We start from the raw sequence: 22,601 nt of genomic DNA on the forward strand, positions 1-22,601 counted from the left end.
TGTTTAGGGATTAGTTCTTTGGTTGTGTCTCATGTTTAGTGTAGGTTCAGTTCCGTGTCTAGTCTGTGTCTTTGTGTAATGGTTTCTTGTTTCCTGTTTTATTGTGAAAGTCCGTGTCTCATGTGAGTGTATTCAGTTTTGCCTCCCTTGTCTCGTCAGTTACTTCCAGCTGTGTCCCCCACCTGTGTGTAATCTCCCCGTGTTCTTCTGTGTGTATTTAAGTCGTGTCTTCTTATGTTGTAGTCGCTGGTCTGTCTGGTCGTGCTTCAGCCGTCATAGGCCGCTGTTCACCCTCCTTCATGCTCAGTAGTTTCGTTTTCCCAGTTCAGGTTATCTTTAGTCTGTTCGCTGTTTTCAGCTTGTGTTTTGTCTTACAATAAACCTCCTTCGCACCTCCACGAGTGCCTGCAATTGGACCCTCCTTTATTTTTCCCCACTCGCAGGGACAAGTCCTGTTGCTGAGGTTGGGTTCATCCTGTAATCTGTCATGAACTACTTGCACTGTTTCAATGACTGGAGTGAAGAGAGATGTAACATCATATGAGAAGAAACATTGCTCCCACTGGAAATGTTACAGTCAGATGAACTCAATCATCTTTTTGGGATTTCCAGCATGTTATTGTTCACATTAAAGCAAATCTTAAGCCAAAGAGTTTTCATCCATCAATCAATCATCCATCCATCTTCATCCGCTTTATCCGAGGCCAGGTTGCGGGGGCAGCAGCCTAAGCAGAGAGGCCCAGACCTCCCTCTCCCCAGCCACCTCCTCCAGCTTATCCGGGGGAACACCAAGGCGTTCCCAGGCCAGCCGAGAGATTTAATCTCTCCAGCGTGTCCTGGGTCTGCCCCGGGGCCTCCTCCCGGTGGGACATGCCCGGAACACCTCACCCAGGAGGCGCCCAGGAGGCATCCTGGTCAGATGCCCGAACCACCTCAGCTGGCTCCTTTCGAAAAGGAGCCAAAGAGTTTTTACTTTGGTCAAATTTGTCTTTGTCACCTGTCCATGAGTGCTGGTGCAAATATTTACTAAAATTTAGCATAAATCGATGACACTGATTGTTATGTTGTGGTGGGTTTTTTATACTGAGAGAAGTTCTGGAGACAGTCTTGCAGATCACATATTTTATTATCTGGTAGTTAAAGCTTTGAATTGCACAGCTGTGGACTTCTCTATGTTAAGTTAAGCACAATTCATGATTAAAAGTATATATTAGACAATTGAAAGCAGGAAATATTTGTGACTATTGATGGGAAGATGCTGTGGTTTAGACTCAGCACTCCCCGATTTGTTCTCCTCGTGGTCCTTCCACATGGAAATGCTCTTTGACCTCCAGTCCTGTGTGAGAAAACTCCTGCCTACCTTACAGTTGTTACCGGGCTACACTCAGCTCTGCCTGTCCCTCTGAGTTAACCCTTCACACCCTGAGGTTAATGCTCGGATCCTTTTAATGAAGAGTGTATCAAACCTATTATCAGCATACTAATGTTAAAAAGAAACTGTCAAAAAACACATTTTTTATTTGTTACCACAGATGTATAATCTGCTGCACAAACTGTCTTAAGAAGGCCAATCTGATGGAGGCAATCCAGGACAGCTGGGAGATGACCTCATATGCTCCACCCCGGACATGAAAGGAGAAAACAACAACTAACCAGCGCTAGTCTGTCACAACACTGAAGTCATGAAAATGAAACTAAACTTAAAGATTTTTCACACAATAAAAACTAAAATAGGCGACAGGAAATTAACTGAAACCAAACCGAGCGCAAACAGAAAACTAATAGTGAGAACAGTTTGATTAAAACACGAAATTATGGATTTATTCATTATTTTGTTTCTCTTGTGATATCAAATCTGGTGATCATGGCTTGTATCCGGTAGATTTTCCTCAGAGTCCCCCTGTTTGTATGTTAATGAAGGAGATGCATTATTTGTCTTTTGAAAGTATGAATAAATGTAGACGCTAGCACAAAATATACCAAATCATAAAGAAATAAGACTTACTGATTATGGTAAATGGCCTGGTTGTTATATAGCTCTTTTCTGCTCAACATGAACAGTCAGAGTCCTTTAATACAACATGTATCACTTTATACGAGCACCCTTTTCCTATGATTAAATGCTTTCTATCTAACATTCACACACTGATGGATCGGAGACCAGCCTGGGTTAGCAGCCAGGGATCAAACCACCAACCTTCTGATTAGGTAACCTGCTCTACTTTCTGCACTACAATCACCCAAAATTATGTTGAGCTGTCCAAAATGTGCCTGAACAAGTCATATACAAATTTAAAGGAATTAAAACCAAACCAGAATAAAACTGAGGGGGAAAAGTTAAGAAAACAAAAAATAAGTGAATAAAGACAAGAAAAAGAAAACAGAATCTGAAACGAAGGAACTATAAATACTTTAGCATGAGATCATTATTATTATTAACAACAATAATTACAGAATATCATAAATAATAGTTCTATGGAGATTAAAACTTCAGGTAGTTTCCAGGGAGGTTCCACATGTGCCTGTCATGAGTGAGCGAAACCTCTTTACTAGGATTCTACCTGGTAACAGCATGAGAGAAATGAATGATTGGCCCGTGTGGCTGTGGGCTGTCTTACAGCGCTCGCATATCCTCACGCGCCCCACTCTTTTACTTTATTCCAGCTTCGCGAGCGCGAGAGACGAACAGCTCTCAGCAGGATCTGCGACTACAAAGAGAAAACATGAAGGCCGTCCTGTGTTTGGCTGTTATCGCAGCTGTTTACTGCGCAGTGGAGGGGAAATACTGTAAGTACTTTTTTCAAAAAGTCTCCCTGAAATACTGAAGGTTGGTTGAGTCCTGTCATTTTACTGAACTTATAAAAGTCTGAACTTCAAGTCAAACGGTTTCTATCCTTTGTGTAAATCTTAATCACGGTTTGGTTAGTCTGTAAGTTTTACGTCATATTTTTATACGTTTTTCAACAAAGACAAAACAAAGCTGTCAGGGAGGGGTTCATAAGGTGCTTTGATTTGAGGAAAACAAAGCTGCGTTTATCGACTCTAAACAGTTTCAGTCCAGAGACGATTCGTTTTGACTGGACAATAAATATGTAAGAAGAAAACCGTCCATGGTGTTTTTAACAGAGTGGAATTCCCCCCCAGCTTTTTGGATTTGGTTTCGATTTCTTGTAAATACATAGAGCGCCCTCAGCTGGCTGCAGGATATTTTAATACAAGGATTTCTCTTCTTACTATTTCTGTCCTTTCATTGCAAAAGTAATTACTTGGTTGTATTTGCTGATATTGTTGAGGACAATCCACTTTCACACTGATTCAGTGTGAAAGCATCAGTATGTGAGCACGTCCCATTTTATCAGGGGTAAATAAATTTGTCGTGTTGGGGATAAAAATACATTTACAGGTAACATATGGGCCACAAAACAAAAACAGGAAAGTCATTCAAACACCAATTCAGTTCTGTTTTCAGCAAGCGAGTCTTTTCATATTTATAGTCTAAGCCAGCGGTCCCCAACCCCGGCCCGCGGACCGGTACCGGCCGCAAGAGTTGAGGCTCGTGTGTGAAATTCATGGTTTTCAAGGTTTTTATCGTTTTTAGTGTTAACTCGGTTTCCCTGGGTCTTTTCATTGTGTTATGAATAAACCTTCTTTTTTGGTTCCGGTACTGGTTTTATTTTGTCGTATTTATCACCTCAAAGGCTGGTCCGTGAAAGTATTGTCAGATATAAACCGGTCCATGGCGCAAAAAAGGTTGGGGACCGCTGGTCTAAAATCATCATAACGAAATTGGCCTCAGACAGGCTGGACCACTTATGAATACTGATCCCTTATTAAGGATATTACTTTCTCTTTCATTCTTGCCTTTAGCTGCACCAAAGACTCAGGTTTACAGCCGTAATCCTGGAAAGTATGGAGAGGAAAATGTCTTGATCTGCCACGTGAGTGATTTCCATCCCCCTGACATCACCATCACACTGCTGAAGGATGGGGCAGAAATTCCTGATGCCAAGCAGACTGACCTGGTCTTCAACCAGGACTGGCACTTCCATCTGACCAAGCACGTCGCTTTTACACCAAAGGAAGGAGAAAACTACGCCTGCAAAGTCACTCATGGGACAAAAGAACCAAAAACCTTTGGTTGGGGTGAGTTAAGATAGCCAAAACTATATATAGTCATAAGCATTATGTAGTAACCTCAAATTTAAAAAAATACAAAAGAAAATTAAACATGTTTAATACTTTTATAAATGAATCAGCGGTGAATGAAATTGTCTTTCTGTGCTTTTATGAAATGAATAACCTTAATATTTTCTCTTTACAGAGTCAAACATGTAAACACCAATGGGGACCAAAGAGTGTCACATCGGTCATGTTGTCCCCGCTACCCAACATCTGTCCTTCCTGTACAATCAGAGTCCGCCGTGTAGCGTCAGATTTGTTTCTTCTCATCAGAATAATTATCAGTAACATATTAGGTAACAGTAATTTCTCAATATTATTTTGGTATGATGTAGAGATTATAAAAATTTAGGGTGTCACTTTTTGCTGGTTTGCCTTTGACTAAGTGGATTTGCTCAGCTGTAATCACAAAAGCCTCGTTTGTTTCACCCTGTTGTAATATTTTTCCATATGTGAGGGGTTCTTTGGCCATTATGCAATAAACTGTTTTATACCTAAATGAGTTTCTCAAATGATAGAATAATGGGTTATATGTATGTGTGTATACATGTATAATAATAAAAATTCTTGAAAATTTCTGGTGTTTTTATTATTATTATTTTACAAAAACCCTAAAATGTATCATTTTATACAGAAATATTGATTCATTTCTTTATGTTGTGAAAACAAATGTGCTGTGTGTTCATCAGGCATAGGTCTCCACGAGTTTGAGAGTCCTGCAAAGTGTCTCTTGACAGACAATCATGAAAACGATCATTTGCGCGAGGCTTTGTAGTCCTGTAAAAACTAAACAAACATCTCACATCCTCCAGCTTCACTGTGTTTATGCTATGCTAACATAGCTGTGTAGCTAGCGATCACGTAGCACATCATTATATAGCAGCTAGCTCAACTTCAGTAACCCTACAAACATCTCTGCTGTTTAGTTTCTGTCTTCATTTATGTTGGAAGTGATAGCAGAGCTGTACGTTTGAATGCTTCAGAAACCTCTCAGTCAGAACATGCTATATCATGCTTAGGTGGAAGCTAGCGAGCTAACTTCCTGCCAACTTCTAACTAAATGTAATAAATCCTGTTTTCATGGATGCCTGGATGTTAAACTTAATTGTTACACCTGGTAAAGCAGCAACACTGATCATTTTATTAAAGATGAAAGAATTTAGACAGTTTGTAACTCTCAGTGATGCCGCAGTGTTCGTTTGACTTTGGGACCTGCAGAAGATTTGTATGTTATCATAAAAAGCTAGTTTAGGTATTTGGACTATATGAAAATATAGTCCAAATAGTTTTTAAAGTTTTAAAAACTGAGCTTTAAATTATTAGCGGTAATAAAAAATGAGAAAAGCCGACAGTGATCCCTGACTGTTTTTATGGGCTTGTTGAGATTAAATAGAACAAGATACAAAGAATTAAAATACATTAAAAACACAACAGACTTAATAAATGTAAAAAAAAACCCCAAAGAATTACCAGTTGTTGGGGGTTTTTTTACCTTAGTTTTGGGGCGACCTTTGCTCAGGGAAGCGTATCTGTAACCGGAAGGTTGCCGGTTCGATCCCCGGGCTCTCTGTCCTGGTTGTTGTGTCCTTGGGCAAGACACTTCACCTACCGCCTACTGCTGTTGGCCAGAGGGGCCGATGGCGTGATATGGCAGCCTCGCTTCTGTCAGTCTGCCCCAGGGCAGCTGTGGCTACAACTGTAGCTGCTCCACCAGTGTGTGAATGTGAGAGTGAATGAATAGTGGCATTGTAAAGCGCTTTGGGTGCCTTGAAAAGCGCTATATAAATCCAATCCATTATTATTATTATTATTAAATGCAGAGTACGTTGGGCCCGGAAGCAGGATTCATCATGTCATCACTTAAAGACCAGATAAACTTTTTATAAATTAATTAAACAAATGTAACAAGTACAAAAAATATGGCAACAATTGCAAAGCCTTTTCCAACCCTTCACACAGACACTGCTATCAGGAAAGCTCGCCAGCGACTCTACTTCCTGAGGAGGCTGAGGAAGCTTGGCATGAACGCTAACATCACCTCAAATTTCTACAGGTGTGCGATCGAGAGCTTGCTGATGAGCTGCATTACAGTTTGGTACGGAAGCTGCTCTGCCAGCAGCCGGCAATCACTACAGAGGGTGGTGAAGGCAGCAGAGCACATCACTGGCACGAGGCTTCCTGCCATTCAGGACATTTATCTCCAGCGATGCCTCCGCAAAGCACACAGCATCACCAAGGACCACAGCCACCCAGCACATCAGCTGTTCTCCTTGTTACCATCTGGCAGACGTTACAGGAGTCTGTCATCAAGCCATTCGACACTTCAACCACAACACCTAAACACACACAACACAGATGCACTCAGAATCGGTCCTACAGTTTCATAGGTACATTTTACACTCTGCACTGGTCACTTCACTGTTATTAGTATTTAAACAAATAAAAACCGTACTCCATGCAATACTGTACTAAGTGCCACTCAAAATTTGCCACTGCCATGTGCAATATTTCATTTGCCCCCCCAGCCCACAATTGTGTTGATATTATTTTCATTATCTGTAATTAAATTAAATAAATAAATAATAACTAATTAAATAAATTAATAAATTAAAAGACATAAAATAAAATACAATTCTAACCTAGGGGTTTTCTAAAAGCTTCAGTGCAGAGCCACAGCTTGTTTTTGTCCATAAACTTCACTGTTCACTGTGAGAAGTGAAAAAGGACGGCCTTGTTGTCAGAGATCGACATTTATGAATGAAGAATTTACCCATAATAATGATCGCAGTTAAGACATTTTCAAGTTTCTTTTTTTCTTAAAGATCCAAAAATACTTTTTTTTGAAAATTCACGTAAGTTTGGAATCTTTGGGAAAAGCCAGTAGTGTACATCGTCCCACGGGGCTTTACAGTGTATACACTGGTAAAATAAATGTTTTGTCATTCAGTATTCCCATCACAGAAAGAACAAGAGTTATTATCAACACCAAAACGATGTGTGGGAAATTCTTTGGAAAGGTAAACACCTGAGAGGATTTTCTAAGGTCTGTCAATAAAGTACAAAGCAGCAATTCCGGGCTGTTGTGCCAAAAAGTGATTGCTCGTATTTAAACTGCTATAAGTAACTTGTTATATTAAATTGTGAAACATATGTCAAATGCTTCCCTCATGGAGGACACAAAGTCACACTGAGCCACAAACAACATTCGTGTAACAAGCTAGAAGGCGCAATCAGTTTTTGGCAGTGACTTTTATATAACCTTTATTTATGCAGTTAAAAAATCTCATTAACATTGAAAATGTCTTTTGTAAGAGTAAGTTGGCCAAGAGGACAGAAGAAATGGCAGCAAATATTACAATAGTTCAGTAAAAATATTTTAAGTGGGGATAAAGGACCGGATTGGTTATAATGTAAGTATAACAACACAGAGTTGTAAAGATACTTGAAAAACTGATAATTTTTTAATTCTATATAAAACCTCTTTGTAAACGCTGTTCACCGAAGTCTGTTTACCAACATACGTAAAGATATTACACATAAAAAATACACGGAAACATTTGTTTTTGGCACAACACCGGCAGCCATCTCAAACATGGCGGCTTATTTGCTCAAACGACAGTGAACAACAACATGTCGGAGTAAATTCCGCCTAGCAACATGACGTTTGGAGTTTCCTATTGGTAGAATTATAGGCACGTGTCGTCTTGTCACGAGTTTGTGCTGCTTGTGTTTTTTAGAAACGGGGCGCCATGGTTTTGGTGGGCGGGGTTACAGACCCCCTTTTTGTTAGTTAGCATTAGCACTGCCTGGACGTCCCGGTGTCTGTTAGCTAACACTCCCGATGTGAACGGTTTCACTTTCGTTGTGGATCGTGACGCACTGTTGTCTTCTCTCTGTCGAGCGAATCTCCAACAGCGATATATCGAGTCGGTCTGTATGTGAAACAATGAAGACGTTTGTGTGTCTCGCCGTCGTCCTTCTGCTGGGACTCACAGGTCTTTCGGCAGTCAAGAACAGTAAGTGATCTCCGGTAACTGAACATGTTTGTGTTTCCGAAATGGCCCGATGTTATCAGGCGGAAGGCGCTCGGGCCCAGTGAAAGCAAAACGGCTTTAAAGGTAGTAAAGTGGAATCTCTGGGAAATGGCAAACAGTAACATACTTACAGTACTTACAGTATTAAACGACTGATAACTTGTACTTAAAGGCGCTGTAACGTTTTACGAGTACTACGAGTACTTCCTTGTTTGGCTGTTGTGCGTGACACACTGTGACGCAGATAATTGCCGTGTTTATATTTAATAAGTTGGTGGAATCTAAATGAATATTTATCATCTGGATTAAATTATTGTCTTTATTTCATCTGTAAGTGAGTGACTGTTTTTGTGTTTGCCAGTTTCACCCAAGGTTCAGGTGTACACCCGCTCCCCCGGACACTACGGGACCGCCAACACCCTCATCTGCCATGTCAGTGGATTCCATCCTCCTGAAATCACCATCGAGCTGCTCAGGAATGACAAAGAGATGCCAGGCTCTCAGCAGACCGACCTGGCCTTTGAAGAGAACTGGCACTACCACATGACCAAGCATGTGCCTTTCACCCCAACCAAGGAGGATGTGTTCACCTGCAGAGTAACTCATGGGGGGAAAAAGAACACATATATTTGGGGTATGAGTGTTTTTCACTGTGTCTGTGTGTACGTGTTGTTTCACAGGTCACAGTACGTGAGGTTAGAAAATATTTTGCTAAATCTTCTTAGTTCTGTATTTTAGTTTTGTACACACATATCATCTATATTTATATATTTATTTCTTATTTCAGATCATGTATTTTATTACATTGACTAACATTGTTTACAATAAACAAAACTATGGAATAAAAAACGGTTCAGAAACAGAACAATTACAGAACATAGAACATTGTGCAAGTTCCTAATACTCCATTCATCACTCATTCATATTAAAAGCATCATGAAAAGAAACACGTAGTCATTCAAACGCTCATTAACAAACAAGCCAATAAGAACAAATTTGTAGTCTCAGATGTTGTCCTCTTGTAAAAACACATTTTATATTTTCAGAGACGCTGAAATGTTTTTACAAATGCATCATGTTCATCAGTCAACACTTGCCTGCTTTAAAGACCTTATTGAAGTTTTAAGTTGAAATTGTTGGTGTTTGTAACAGGCGGGGAGTAACCGGCCAGATCACAGCTAGCATAAACATGTTTTGAATGTCTCGTTTCAGAGGCAGATATGTAAGTTCTACACGTGTCCAGCTCCAGGTATGTATGTGCTCATCAGTATTCATACTTCAATATAATGACATTACATTGTTGTGGTGGAGGAGTGTGGCTTGTGTCTCAGCTGCAGAGCTGTGTCTGACAGCAGGGAAGCTACAGTCAAATCATAGCAGTGTGTTTGCAACCGTGCCAGCCACCCTCCCCTGAATCCGCTGCAGCTGACCCACAAAGCACTGAGTGATAGACAATGTTTGTATTATGTTTGTGGTCCCCACAGGTCTGCTCAGCAGGATGGAGAAGATTGGAATATTTCTGGAATCTTGAAAATGTCTAAAGTAATGGATTTGATTATGCAACCGTTTGAGCTTCACAAAATGAAAACACTGCACTTCCACGGGCTCAGACAGCAGCCATCCTTCAGCTTCATTCGTTTCTGTGACACACAGCGCCACAGCAGCGTGCGTTAAACCACTCAATTTTGTGTCTGCTGTCAAAAGTGAACACAAAGTATCAACATCGACAGCAGGCGTCATGTTTGAAACGTGCCCAGCTTACTCCAGTCACGTAGCTGAAATGTTCCCTGAGGCCAAACCAAATGTATTTTCTGTGCCTTATTCTCTTAAAACAGCTGGAAGACAGAACAACCCATAACTACACTTTGCCTTTAACACATCCAGAACGTGTGAAGCACCTGATTTGAAGTTATCTCGAATGATGAGTTTTGGCATCTGCTGTGAAAGGTCTGGATGTGTGTTTCCTACTAGCTGTAGGAAACACACATCCAGGTGGTGTCCGTGGGTGTGGTCGTCCGTGGAAACGTGCAGAAGTTTTGAGGATTTGATTAGTTATGGATTTCTCTTCAGATAAATATTCCTTTAGGAATCTTGTGGTGATCTGAGTATCGACTTTGTGGTGGTGGTGAAACTGAAGTGTTTGCATTGCTCTGATTTTTAAGGTAAATCTATACAGACTAAAGACTTTCATATTAATGTTGTAATAAGGTAATCTATGTATCCAATTTGAAAATGTTTATTTTACTAAAACATGCTTTGTGTTGAAATGACTCCAAACGTGACCGTTTGCTTGGTTTGTTTGTAACATTACAAGTTTATGAAGTTAACCAGACGGTTCCTGTTTGTTCTGGCATATTTTATGCAAAATAAAACTATATTGGTTTAATTCACATTGGAAGTCCAGCTGTGCACAGCGAGTTATTATAATAGTGATGTTAAACTGTGTCATGTGACCTGGCGTAGAAGAAGTCCTCCTCTCGCCGCCTCCACGTCACAGCTAAGAGAGGTTTAAGGTCCTAATATCCAACCTCATAATCTGCTAATATTTATTCGTAAGCAAAGATGAATCAAAATATAAGTTTTTTCACTGTATAAATGAGAAATCAATGAGTGAGAAAATGGGGTGAGAGTGATTCCACGTACTGTTAACAGGTGGAGCTGGTGGGTTCATGCATGGCTGCTCATTTTTCTTCTTAATGGTTTAGCAGGGAAGGCAGCTGGATGAGTTCGGACTGAGCGAGTCCCCTCACCTGCATCGACTACACTCTGCATGCTTGCTGGGTCACACTCATAGTCAGGACTTTTTAACATCAGAGAGCCAAGTCCGACTTCCTGTGTGGGGTTGTGGCCCTGCAGGTGATACATTGTGTATGTTTGAAGCTTGAATTCTTCCGTACATGAGAAAGGTCGTTGTTTCTCACCACTAAACGGTTTGTATTTAATTCTCAATTCACTGGAGAATCCAGGAGAATTCCAAGAAGTGCATGAAAGTCTGATGCTTCGGTGTATTCACGGATCATTTAGTATATTTGGGGTAACGTATGTTTTCACGCTTTATTGACTTTTTGGTGTAAAAAGGAGACCGTGTAACATCTCCACAGAGGAATCTGGAAATGACACGTTTGGATCTAAATTCAGACAAATTCACCAAAACAATCGAGGTGCATTAAACTTTTTGATAGGCACCAAAGTTCTTTATATGATTTAACTACAAGAATAGAAACAGCTGTTCTTACTGACGGACCTCGTGTTTCCACCCACCCCACTGCCTCCACCAAAAGCAGCAGAGCACTGTGCATCTCCTCTCCACCTGTGACCTCATGATCCACCTGCAGGTAGGCGGAGTCTGGACTCTTCAGTAAACACGACGTTGCTCCATGTGTTCAGGTTGCAGGACAGATGGACACCAGCACATCAGTGTGAGGGGACTGCAGGGTCTGGCCTGAGCTACAGAAAACTCCAAACAATCAATAACATAATAAGCTGTTTGCCACTGGCAGAGAATATTTTATATATAAAGTTTATAATAATATAATACAGGGATTATTATAAAGTTTTTACTGGGCACAACCTGCATACTCAGCTCTGCTAACCACAAATATAGCTCTTTATTTCTGAATGATTGGTGCCACGAGGTTTACTGCCAGTCAGCGTTATTATAACAAAGAGCTGACCAAACAAAAATATCCTTACTTATTGTGTAAGTTTACATATATATACAATTAAATTACTGTGTCTAAATGATATTAAATCTAATTTATGAGTGTGAAGCGTCGTAGCAGAGCCCTGCGTGGGATTATTTCCTGCTGCATTTGCTGCACAAACCCACAGCAGGACTCTGCTTCATAGTTTTAGTGAACGGTGTTACTGCAGTAATGAATGCCCGAGGTTTTAAAAGCGCTCTGATGTGATTTATTGTATGTTTACTGTTACTTCTATCAACTTAATATGAACTGTTAGCTATCACACAGCAGCAGCTCTTATTCCAGGGGAATTTCTAATTTCCCCAATAACAAAAACATACTGTGTAGTATGGCAGAGCTGCAGTAACGGGTGTAATTGTAGGATGGGAATCAGAAATGTTCAGACATTTTTATGTTTACTTTTACTTCGTGATTATCAGGTAATTTAAGGTTTTTTAAGTTGTTCGGCGATCATTTAATAAGTTTAATAAGGAGTCTGAAGTACAATAAGGACAATCAATGTAGCTGATAATCAGACCACTTCCTTTGGTGGCTCTTTGTCCTGGATCATCCAGCCAGGCTTCACACTCTTCTCCCAGGAAGCTAAAATGCTTCTCAGCTCCACAACTTTCAGTGTTTTAAGCCCATCATTACACAGATGCTTCAGAAGAGGCACTACAGACTGGACACAGCCCTTTTTTAAAGCTGTACTACATGTACACGAGTATTTGTCCCAAGCTATTTGATCGAGCTATTTTTAAGCTCTGTAAAAGAAATCCAAAAAGTTCTAAAAATTCGAGACTGAGGTTCAGTTCAATGCATACATCTAAGTGCTGGGCTCATATTACATAAACGTAAGTATGTAGTCCCATTACTTAAAGGCAATCATCATAGCTTGTAATTACCATTTCCTCTCGTCTGTGTTTCCTGATTCAGCTACAGTCCGTTCATGACGTCGCAGAGACTGTCCACAGTCTGTCAGTCTCTCTTTTGGGTGCAAATTTGGATGAAATTGGGACGATGTTCTCAGTTAAACTACTGGTGCTGATAGTCTAGAACTTTAAGTGTTCACATAATCTGTCCACATCGTCTCATATCTTTACCTCAGCAGCCGCTGTTCAGCTGTAAACAACAGGTGATATTCATGACCTCGGTCAGTAGGGCCCAGTTTATAAAGTTATTCCTCAGGACATGCAGACTGATGTCACTGTTGCTCAGTCAAGCACGACACATAACCTTATAAATAGGATGACAGAGAGGTTTATTTACTTTGTACATAAATGCTTTGTATTATCTTAACAACAGTGTCCTTTTTTAACAGACATAATTCTTTATGCATCAGGCTCCGCCCCCAGCCACCTTCAGTCTATTTTGGATGCTTCCCAGCGTAATGACTTAGTCACTACCAGACATTGACACACGTACTTAGTTATAGTCTGAAATATGTTTACAAATACCGGTAATAAAAGAATTAGTGCAAAAGGAGAATCAAAGCGTGTCAGCCATGTACATTTGATTTGTTTCAGTTTCACGGACATCAAACGGAAACGGTCGTTTGTCGCCGTTTCTTCAAAGATATGACTGGTTAGTTGGCAACTACAATCATACAGCCACAAAGATATCTGCAAAACAAATCATGAATACAAACAATGATATTAGAGTAAAAAAACAAACAAACATCAATACTTCAGAAAAAATACATGCTTTTGTTTTGAACTACTCCAAGAAGAAATTCTTCCGGTTCAAAGGTGAGGAGAACCGGATCCATGTTTGTCGGTCTTTTGGGCTGAGGGCTGGCAGCATGTCGGCGATTGGGGTTCATTTCGGTTATACATCCGCTTGTGTGGCGATATTTAAGGTGAGTATCGCTTCATGAAACCTCGCATGTCGTCTTTGATGTGAACATTTACATGTCCTGAAGGACGCGGTGCTCGATAAGCTGCTGGCAGAGTGAATATAAGTCAATGAATTGTTTCAGTTAGTTCAGTGGGTAAAATAAGGAGAGAGGATTGCATCCAGATTCTTCATCTCAGATTAATAACTAAGCATTTTAAACTGGGACACAGTTTGGTGCTCCGATAGGACATCGATGCCAAACACATGAGAAAACTGAGTGTCCAGTATTGTACTTGGACAACATCCACCTCTGACACCACCTTTAGAGTCCAGCTCCACCCCAACATGATTTAGAGATGACCTTAAACTCCTGGATGGCCTTCCCGAAGCCCCGCCCCCAACCTTATAGTGTGGACTGCAGGGTCCAAGTGATTTAAGTGAACTTCCAAGAAAAAGGGTCAAATATGCTTGCTAAGGAAACATGAACTAAATATTAGTGGAGTTTATAATGTTCATATTTCAGCTTTTGTGTACATAAAGTCACACAGCTGTGTCAGTGGATGGAGAGGCTGTCCTCTGAGCCCCTGAATGACTGACCTCCATCGCTCAGGGAGAGCCCCTCCACACTCACACAAAACCAACTTTTCGCCGCTTGTATCTGCAATCTAAGTTTTTGCTTTTTTAAAGAACCAGAAATAATAGTGTGAACAAAAAGATGAGATGAACAGATTCATGGCATTTCTCAACAACGATGCGCCATCTGGTGGCAGCATAACATTTAGGACACAACATTTGGGTATCAATAAATGTAAAGGAATTAAATTACATGACGAGTACTTCTGGACTAGTGACATCACTGCTGACGGCGAGTAGTCGCGTACATCCCTGGTTGAAACTGTCACAGCTGCAAACATCATATTAAACTTTAGAAAGATTAACAATGCAGCGTCACTCAAGTTCACATGTGTGTAAAGGCAGACGAGTGAATACTGTGCAGTGTAAATCAGACTTGTGCTCCCAGCCTTTGCTTTTTAAAGTCATTAAAGATTACTTTGTCCACGATTCAGACTAAAGGCGCTGACAGGCTGACGCTTGGCCTGCATGCTTGTTACTGTAAAAACTACCCAACTACCCTTTTTTATACAACAGCCTTAACTTGTTACAAAGTGCACAAAGGAACACAGAAACTGCACCCAGGCCACTGCAGCCTTTCAGCATGTTGGGTCTTAAATCCAAGCAAGTTTTAGAAGTTTCACATTTTAGGAAACTTGAAAGCAAAAAAATGAAAACGTTGGAGTCTACCAGGCTTTTTGCAGCTGCGTCATTGCTGCCTTCCTGTAATGGCACATGTAGACGATACAAACTAAGTACCACAAACCTTAATTAGATATTACTTTAAGGAGGCTGAACAGCCTCTTGTCTCCTTTCATTTCACGATTACACAAAACCTTTCGTGACTCTGATTATTAAGGCTCAGTTCACATTTGTGCTGCATGTTAATTTGAGGTTTTTCAAGTAATTCAACAGTAAACCAGTTTAGGACAGTGATGTCTTTCCACTCCAGTCAAACAACAGTCTTATGGCATGTAGTCAAGGTTCCTTGGGCCAAGCTGAACTCCTTAAGGAGCCCTACGGGGACTGAAGTCTTCTCTGCTTTTTCACAAAGATCTGCAGCTTGGATTCATACATGAAATATATGTGGATAAGTGAGCCTGGAAATCAGCTGCTGATGCATCTGAATATCCAAGAGTTTTGAGCAAAGTATATATTTAAGTGTTTCTGAATGTATGCTGCGTGTTGTTTAGGATGGACGGGCTGATGTGGTGGCTAACGATGCAGGAGACAGAGTAACGCCAACTGTGGTGGGCTACAGAGACACTGAACAGGTACGACTTTGGCTTCACTTTTTGGGTTTGTGCCTGACCCATGCACTCAGTCTTTCCTGTTAGCACTAAGGCAAGGCAAGGCAAGGCAAGGCAAATTTATTTGTATAGCACAATTCAGCAACAAGGTGATTCAAAGTGCTTTACAGAGACATTAGAAACAAAAGCAAATAAAAAGCAGGATTTAAAATTGATTAAAACAAGCAAACAAACTAAACACACACATTTCACACCTGTTCGCGCGATCTGAACCCTTATCGTAAGGGGAGCTACCAGTCCTTCTGTGGACGAGCTACTTTCTATTTTAAATTCCCTAAGCATCATATTGGCTTTGCACAATGTCTGTATAGAAGAAATGTTGATGACCAATCAATGAAACATATTGCTAAAATATTTGCAGTGTTAAAAGTAACTGAGAAGTTCCTCTGTTATCACAGGTCACATGTTTCTGTGGTCATGGTCTTGTCATATCACCTTATAGTGTCTAGCATAGATCTGTCTAGCATAGATCTGTCTAGCATAGATCTGTCTAGCATAGATCTGTCTAGCATAGATCTGTCTGCTGTTTGGTCTGAGGAGCTTAGAAACAAAAGCATCTGGACTTCAAGTTGCTTGAAGACGTTTCACCTTTGCGTCTGTCCTTCTTATCCTCCCTCGCTGGTGTCTGATCTTCTTTTCTGTGCATCTTTGCTGATTTTATAAAAGCCCAATTAGGATAACCACTCCCTCAAATGTTCCCTCTAAGCCTGAAGGGAAAAAGAAGGAACACACATGTAAAGGAAGCACTCAAAACATGCGGCTATCCTAATTGGGCCCAATCACATCCTGGGCCATCTGACCTCAGGAAATCACATGATAGGGTGGGGCCAGGTTTCACAATGAGCTCACCCAAAACCCTGGCTGATTGTGACCCACACCCTTTACACACCTTGGCTCATGTGATTAGAGGATCATCAGGGGTCCTTTTGTCCCTCTGTGGGGGGGAAACTCCCACTGAGTTTATATCTGGGACTCTCCACCATCTGACCCTCAAACTGAAGAAGCTTCTCGGATGAGAGGTGAAACGTCTTCAAGCAACTTAAAGAAGTCCAGACGCTTTTCTTTGCAAGCTCCTCAGACTACGATGACCTGGATGACTGAGAACCTTCACAGACACGTCTGCTGTTTGCTTTTTGGGTTTTGGAACTTGGAGAAGATGATTTTTTGCATTGAGGTGCAGAATTATTCTTACATTACTGACGGCTGCTTCCTGCACCTGTGAGATATCTACTGCAGCAGCCTTTTAACCTCTGACCTCTTCTGCAGATTGTAGGTATAGCAGCAAAACAGGGACGGGTCCGCAATGCTGCCAGCACAGTCATCAAAGTGAAACAAGTGCTCGGGAGAAGGTGACACAGCTGACGATGTTTTGTTTGCAAATGTGAAACCTACATCATATTATTGTAATTATTAATAACTCAAAGGAAAAAAAGCAAGATTATGCAGCTCTAACATAGAAAATAATGATGATGATGATGATGATGATGATGATGCTTGTTCAGATTGATTGTATCATCACACGTGGACATCAGTCTGGTTTCTCCTCTGGGAAAAACAGTAACACTGTGGCAGGAACATGGAGGCTCCTGTACTCGCTGCTACATCCAGTCAGACACCTGAGACAGACCATCAGCTGTTACATATGAGAGGATGGCTTTGATCCATGTAGCAGTTGCTCAGTGAGCTCCAGTAGAAAGGAAACGATGTTTTTGAGACAGAAATGACAACATTTGTACTCATGCTGTGATAGTTGTAGCCTGAGTGAGGAAGGAACGAGTGTTGTTATTATTTATTATCCTCGACATCCTGTGGACAGCAACTCATAACTGTGTGTGTGTTGTTTCTTTCTCTCTGATTGAAAAGCTTTGATGACCCAGAGATACAAAGGCACAGAACGGAGACCAAATGTCAGGTAGGTTTCACCAACAACCCTCTGAAAGAGCCTGCAGACCAAACGCCAGGAGATCCACACAGTTTGGATCCTGGTGTTTTACAGATGGCAGGAGGCGGTGCTGAGCCAGCTCGTCTCATTTTCAACACTTCTTCTGTGCTCACAATTTTAAAACGTTGCCTCAGGTCTTGTTTGATTTAAAGCTGATGATCCATTAATGTTAAACAGCCCTGTGTCACACTTCTCCCTCCTGACTACATCCTTAGATCACAGCTCCATTTACTGACTCGTATTGACAGGATCCCTCTGATGTTGGATTCAGTAGATAATGAGTGAATTGTTCTGCAGGGATTTACAGATAACTGCAGTTTGTTTTCTTATTTACATTTTACACATAATCCTAACTACACACTGGCATTACTTACACTGAGAAGCATTATAGCATTATATTATCATTATTCGTTTTTTAGAAGCTGCCTTCAGCGGCACACATGCTGAGATTTAAACTTCCTGAAAATGCCAGTTTATGGTCTGTGAGAGAGTTTCTCTAGAACGATCTGTGATGACGGCACAAAAACACAGTTTGGTTTTTGGAGTCTGAGGATGTTTTGTGTGTTTAGGTTGTCAGCAGAGAAAACAAACCTTTTTATGAGATCACATCAGGACAGCAGCCAAAGTATGTTGCTCCAGAAGATGTCGCAAAGCTCATCTTCCAGAAAATGAAAGGTAAATCTGTTAGTGTGAAAATGTTCGTCATTATTTCCAAGGAGCCAAAGTTGCTGGTAGATTTATTATTTTTCATGTGGTCTTCAGTGATGGTCCTCCAAGCTTTCTGCAGCCTCGAGGGCCAGTGTCCTGCAGGTTTCAGAGCTCAGCACACCTGATTAGTTCATTACCAGGCCTCTGGAGAACTTCAGGATATGTTGAGGAGGTCATTTAGCCATTTAGATCAGCTGTGTTGGATCAAGGACATCTAAAACCTGCAGGACACCGGCCCTGGAGGCTTGGGGTTCCCCACCCCTGCTGTTGGCAAAGTCTTAGTTTATATATTTTGACATATTATTTCTGGGGCAACATTGTCAGCTTCTCACAGCGTGTGGTCCTGATAATGTGTCAGAAATTTCCCACCATCAAATCGTCCTCATTGGACATCTGATACTTTTGAAAACTCTCTAATCGACCGACATCAGTTAAGTTTGCATGTCCTGGGCGTGTTAAAGTGTGAGAGCATCTGTCCAACAGCTGAACCGCGTCATGCAACAGAACGATGCACGGCTATTACACAGTGACTGAAAGTGGACTGAGCAGTGCTGTAATAATGTCCTGGTGTTTGTCATGTGGGCTTGTTTCACTTCAGAAGGATGAGATTTTGTAATGTCCTGATACGTAAAGCCTCAGAAATGAATTGTGGGTATTCAGTTTTCTGTAAAGTAATCACCCGACTGATTATGGCTGTTTCCACAGAAACGGCTCAGTCGGCTCTGGGAGGCTCGGATGTAAGTGACGCTGTCATTACTGTTCCCTCAGAGTTTGCACATGCTCAGAAGCGTGCTCTTAGGTAGGTGCATCTTTTTTATGTCACTTTGAAAATATGCATCTGTTTCAGTTTTTAATCGTCACCTCTGTTTCCTTCAGGAACGCGGCTGAAGCTGCAGGGTTCAATGTCCTGAGGCTAATCCACGAGCCTGCTGCTGCTTTGCTGGCCTATGACATCGGACAGGAGTCGCCGTCAGGGAAGAGGTGTGTTTTAGGAAAGGAACACCTCAGATTTCATTATGGTCACTGGTTTCAAACTGACGTGGTCGGCGTGTACCCGAGCCTACATGAACTCTCCTGAATCTAAGGAGGATGGGACTGCCGTTACTTCTACCACCTGATCCAACTGGTAGAATCAGCCTAACATTAGTTTGGGCTCCTCACAGCTTGGGGTCCTTTGTAAGCTGTGTTGGCGAGCAGGGATCGACGCTCCTGCTGATCCGACTTACGGCGCAGATGTGAATGTTGTTTGGAAAAAACTTTATCCAACAACATGTTTAAAAAGCTGGAGCATCTAAAATCCTTGTGGGAGTTCTGCTCGACCTCTTCCACTGATACCTGCTCGACTCCACTCGAGTAGGTATCAGTACCACGATGTCCAGGGGTCGTTATAGCAACCCAGTCCAAAGTCCAGTGATGTCATTTGTATGCAAACACAACAAACAGCGGAGGACACGTTAGGCGTGGTCTCATGAAGGAGACGCTTTCATTACTCAGTGACGCCACTGACTAGCCAATCGGTGGTAGGCTGTCTGCTGATGTCACATTTTTAGATCGGCTCTGATTGCTGGGAACCTCGAAACGAAAAAACTACCGGGTACTACGGCCAAGTGGAAACCCCCCAGAACCCCACCCACAGCCAGCAGAAGTAGTGCGTGCGTCAGCTACCAGCAGACAGAGCAGTCACCGTTTGAATGAATTTTCCATCTTCTTGTCCTTTAGCGATGCGTCCTGTCTCCACAGTCACGTCCTCGTCTACAAGCTCGGTGGGACGTCCCTGAGCGTGACAGTGCTGCAGGTCAATGGAGGAATGTTCCTGTGTCGCAGCGCTCACACTGACCACAGCATCGGAGGAGAGGCTTTCACTCAGGCCTTAGCGCAGCACCTCGCCTCAGAATTCAAACGGTACCAACCGAACATCAGAGTCTGAACGATTTACTGAGAAGGACCAAAGCAACAGACGAACATCTTAAAGATTTTTCTGTATGTTTGAGTCCGTGTAGCTGTCCTCACTGTGTGTGTGTTTGTGTGTGTGTGTTGTACAGCACGTTTAAGCACGATGTGAGCTCTAATCCTCGGGCTATGTTGAAGCTGATGAATGGTGCAGAGATGGCTAAGCACTCCCTGTCCTCGCTGGGTTCAGCCAACTGCTTCGTTGACTCCCTTCATGATGGTATCGACTTCGAGTGCAGCGTCTCGAGGTGAGCTGTTGTGTCGACGCACAGATTGTAAGAATCTGAATATTATCGTTGGCTGAGCCTGAGCTGAAGCTGGACGTGGAACGAAACATTTGAGATAAACGTTTGAAAGCATAAAGCTAACGAATAAGAACTAAATGAAATCAATTGAGCAGCAGAATTAAGGGAAAAGTCGTTTGTTAAATGACTTTTCCAAACACACATTATCAGGATTCTGATAACTGAGATGTTTTGTCCTTCGTGACGACCTCTGTGCGTTATTTCTTTCAGAGCTCGATTTGAGCTGCTCTGCTCTTCACTCTTCAACAAAAGCATCCAGCCAATCAAAGCCGTCCTCGAGGAGGCGGGTCTTACACCTCACAACATTAGCAAGGTACGGCGTGCAGGTCTTTACTGATGCACGAGTGATGGCATAGCTGTGTGTTAAATAGAAAAGCCGCTCCTCGATCGCTGCCATGTGTTGCAGGTGGTTCTTTGCGGCGGCTCGGCCAGAATTCCTCGTCTGCAGCAGATGATCCGTGAAATGTTTCCGGATGTGGAGCTTCTCAACGCGGCACCTCCTGACGAGGTCATCGCTGTGGGCGCAGCCCTGGAGGCGGGCCTGCTGGTCGGCAGAGATGGCCTTACCCCAGAGGAAGACTCTGTCACAGTGGATGTGTCTTCCATTGACGTACTAGTAAAAGTACTCAGACCTCAGATAAACATCTTATGTTGCACATGGTCTTTGTTGCATGCACATGAACATAAATGTTTCAGCTCTGCAGAGCTAGTCTTTGTACACTACTTATGTATTTGTACATAATATCATTCGTTAATACTGTAATCGATTTCTAACGGCTTCTGTCTGACCTTTGTGGTGTGTTGGAGGAGATGGATGAGTCTGGAGCTGAGATGTTCATGGTTCTCCTTCCTGTGGGCACACCCCTCCCTGCCCACAGACATCACATCCTCAGGGGGGACGGAAAACTGTCCTCGCTGTGTTTGGAGATTTACCAGCGATTCATCACAGAGCAGCCGGAGAAGCTGTCCAAGGTAAGCACAAACAGACTTCCTGCTTCCTGTCTGCCTGCTGGTGCAAGTCACAGTTTACGAACTGCTTTAGAAAAACGTCACAACAAGCTGGGAACCATGTTGGCCAAAAGTCCGGTGACGTCATTTGTTTGCGACACAAACACAACAGTGGAGGACATGAAGGTGAAAGCATGCTTGTTAAGCTGATGTTAAGCATCTGCACCTTGTTGCCGAGCTGGACAGAGACGTCCTGCAGCAGTTTCTGAGGTTCATCTGAACATGTTTCTCCTCTGATGATATGAGAGAGAGAAAAACTAAAGTCTAAGCAGAGACTTCGTCCTCTCCGTGGCCTCGTGCTCCTCTCAGCACTGATGGTGAAGTGTCTCCTAGAACAGATACCCCGTGTTGTCACTTACCTGGACAAGACCAGGTGCACTATGGGAAGCAAGCCAGAGTTCATGATTTGGCCAATGTTCTCCTGGGAAATCTTGGGTCCATGTGGATGTTACTTTGGCACATAGTACCTCAGCATTCTCTCAGACCACATACACCCTTTCAGGGAAATGTTTTCTCTGAGGTGTTCCTGAGTTTTAGGCTTGGCCTCTAAATTCCTCAGATCGCCTCGGGGGAGAGGTCTGGTTTCTCTGCTTAGGCTGCTGCCCCTGTGATCCAGGATGGATAAGCCAGAGAAAATCATCATTATTATTAGAATCACTGTCAGGTTCCTGCTTATGTTTGTGTCTGTGTCACAGATTGTTTTTAGAGACCTGCAGCCCACAGAGGAGAGTCACAGCATTGACACTGTGGTGACCATGAAAAGGTATTTCCTTCCTGGGTAACATCAAGAGTCACGTGATGATGATGATGATGATGATGATGATGATGATGATGTTGTTGCAAACATGTATATGTTTCTTCTTTATGTTGCAGCGATGGCTCCATTCATCTTTCCTGTGTAGAACAGGGCACTGGAAGGTCAGAGGTCGTCACCATAGCAGCTGCATCGTGACGTGTTTTCCAAAAAACAAACGAAGCATGGTCTCAGTGCGATGTTATTTTCTGTTTTTTACCCAATAAACGTATTAAACGTG

General features: G+C 42.1%; 3 protein-coding genes across 4 annotated transcripts; all 3 read left to right on the top strand.

Moving 5' to 3' along the window:
• Nucleotides 1–2,634: 2,634 nt before the first annotated feature.
• On the top strand, nucleotides 2,635–4,755 carry b2m (beta-2-microglobulin). Its single transcript, XM_086270044.1, has 3 exons — nucleotides 2,635–2,787; nucleotides 3,868–4,143; nucleotides 4,322–4,755. The coding sequence occupies exons 1-3, from the start codon at nucleotides 2,724–2,726 to the stop codon at nucleotides 4,333–4,335; spliced, it is 354 nt and encodes a 117-aa protein (XP_086126170.1). The 5' UTR covers nucleotides 2,635–2,723; the 3' UTR covers nucleotides 4,336–4,755.
• Nucleotides 4,756–7,967: 3,212 nt separating this feature from the next.
• On the top strand, nucleotides 7,968–10,611 carry LOC147310685 (beta-2-microglobulin-like). Its single transcript, XM_086270045.1, has 4 exons — nucleotides 7,968–8,195; nucleotides 8,575–8,847; nucleotides 9,426–9,462; nucleotides 9,698–10,611. The coding sequence occupies exons 1-3, from the start codon at nucleotides 8,126–8,128 to the stop codon at nucleotides 9,437–9,439; spliced, it is 357 nt and encodes a 118-aa protein (XP_086126171.1). The 5' UTR covers nucleotides 7,968–8,125; the 3' UTR covers nucleotides 9,440–9,462; nucleotides 9,698–10,611.
• A 3,015-nt stretch (nucleotides 10,612–13,626) lies between these two features.
• hspa14 (heat shock protein family A (Hsp70) member 14) lies at nucleotides 13,627–22,601 on the top strand. 2 transcript variants are annotated; one of them, XM_086270043.1, is made up of 14 exons: nucleotides 13,627–13,754; nucleotides 15,538–15,618; nucleotides 16,921–17,003; nucleotides 17,518–17,566; nucleotides 18,166–18,271; nucleotides 19,010–19,103; nucleotides 19,181–19,285; nucleotides 20,024–20,206; nucleotides 20,347–20,502; nucleotides 20,770–20,872; nucleotides 20,966–21,181; nucleotides 21,367–21,531; nucleotides 22,263–22,330; nucleotides 22,441–22,601. In XM_086270043.1, exons 1-14 carry the CDS (start codon nucleotides 13,698–13,700, stop codon nucleotides 22,517–22,519), a joined length of 1,545 nt encoding a protein of 514 aa, XP_086126169.1. In that variant the 5' UTR covers nucleotides 13,627–13,697; the 3' UTR covers nucleotides 22,520–22,601. The 2 variants fall into 2 exon arrangements, with proteins under 2 accessions (XP_086126169.1, XP_086126168.1); XM_086270042.1 differs by having other exon boundaries at nucleotides 13,645–13,754; nucleotides 20,045–20,206.

The sequence above is a fragment of the Aulonocara sp. 'chitande type north' Nkhata Bay genome, linkage group LG17 (assembly GCF_057382095.1).
Source record: "Aulonocara sp. 'chitande type north' Nkhata Bay isolate Kocher_YH1m ecotype deep benthic linkage group LG17, A_spYH_male_GT1.1, whole genome shotgun sequence".
Taxonomy (NCBI): domain Eukaryota; kingdom Metazoa; phylum Chordata; class Actinopteri; order Cichliformes; family Cichlidae; genus Aulonocara; species Aulonocara sp. 'chitande type north' Nkhata Bay.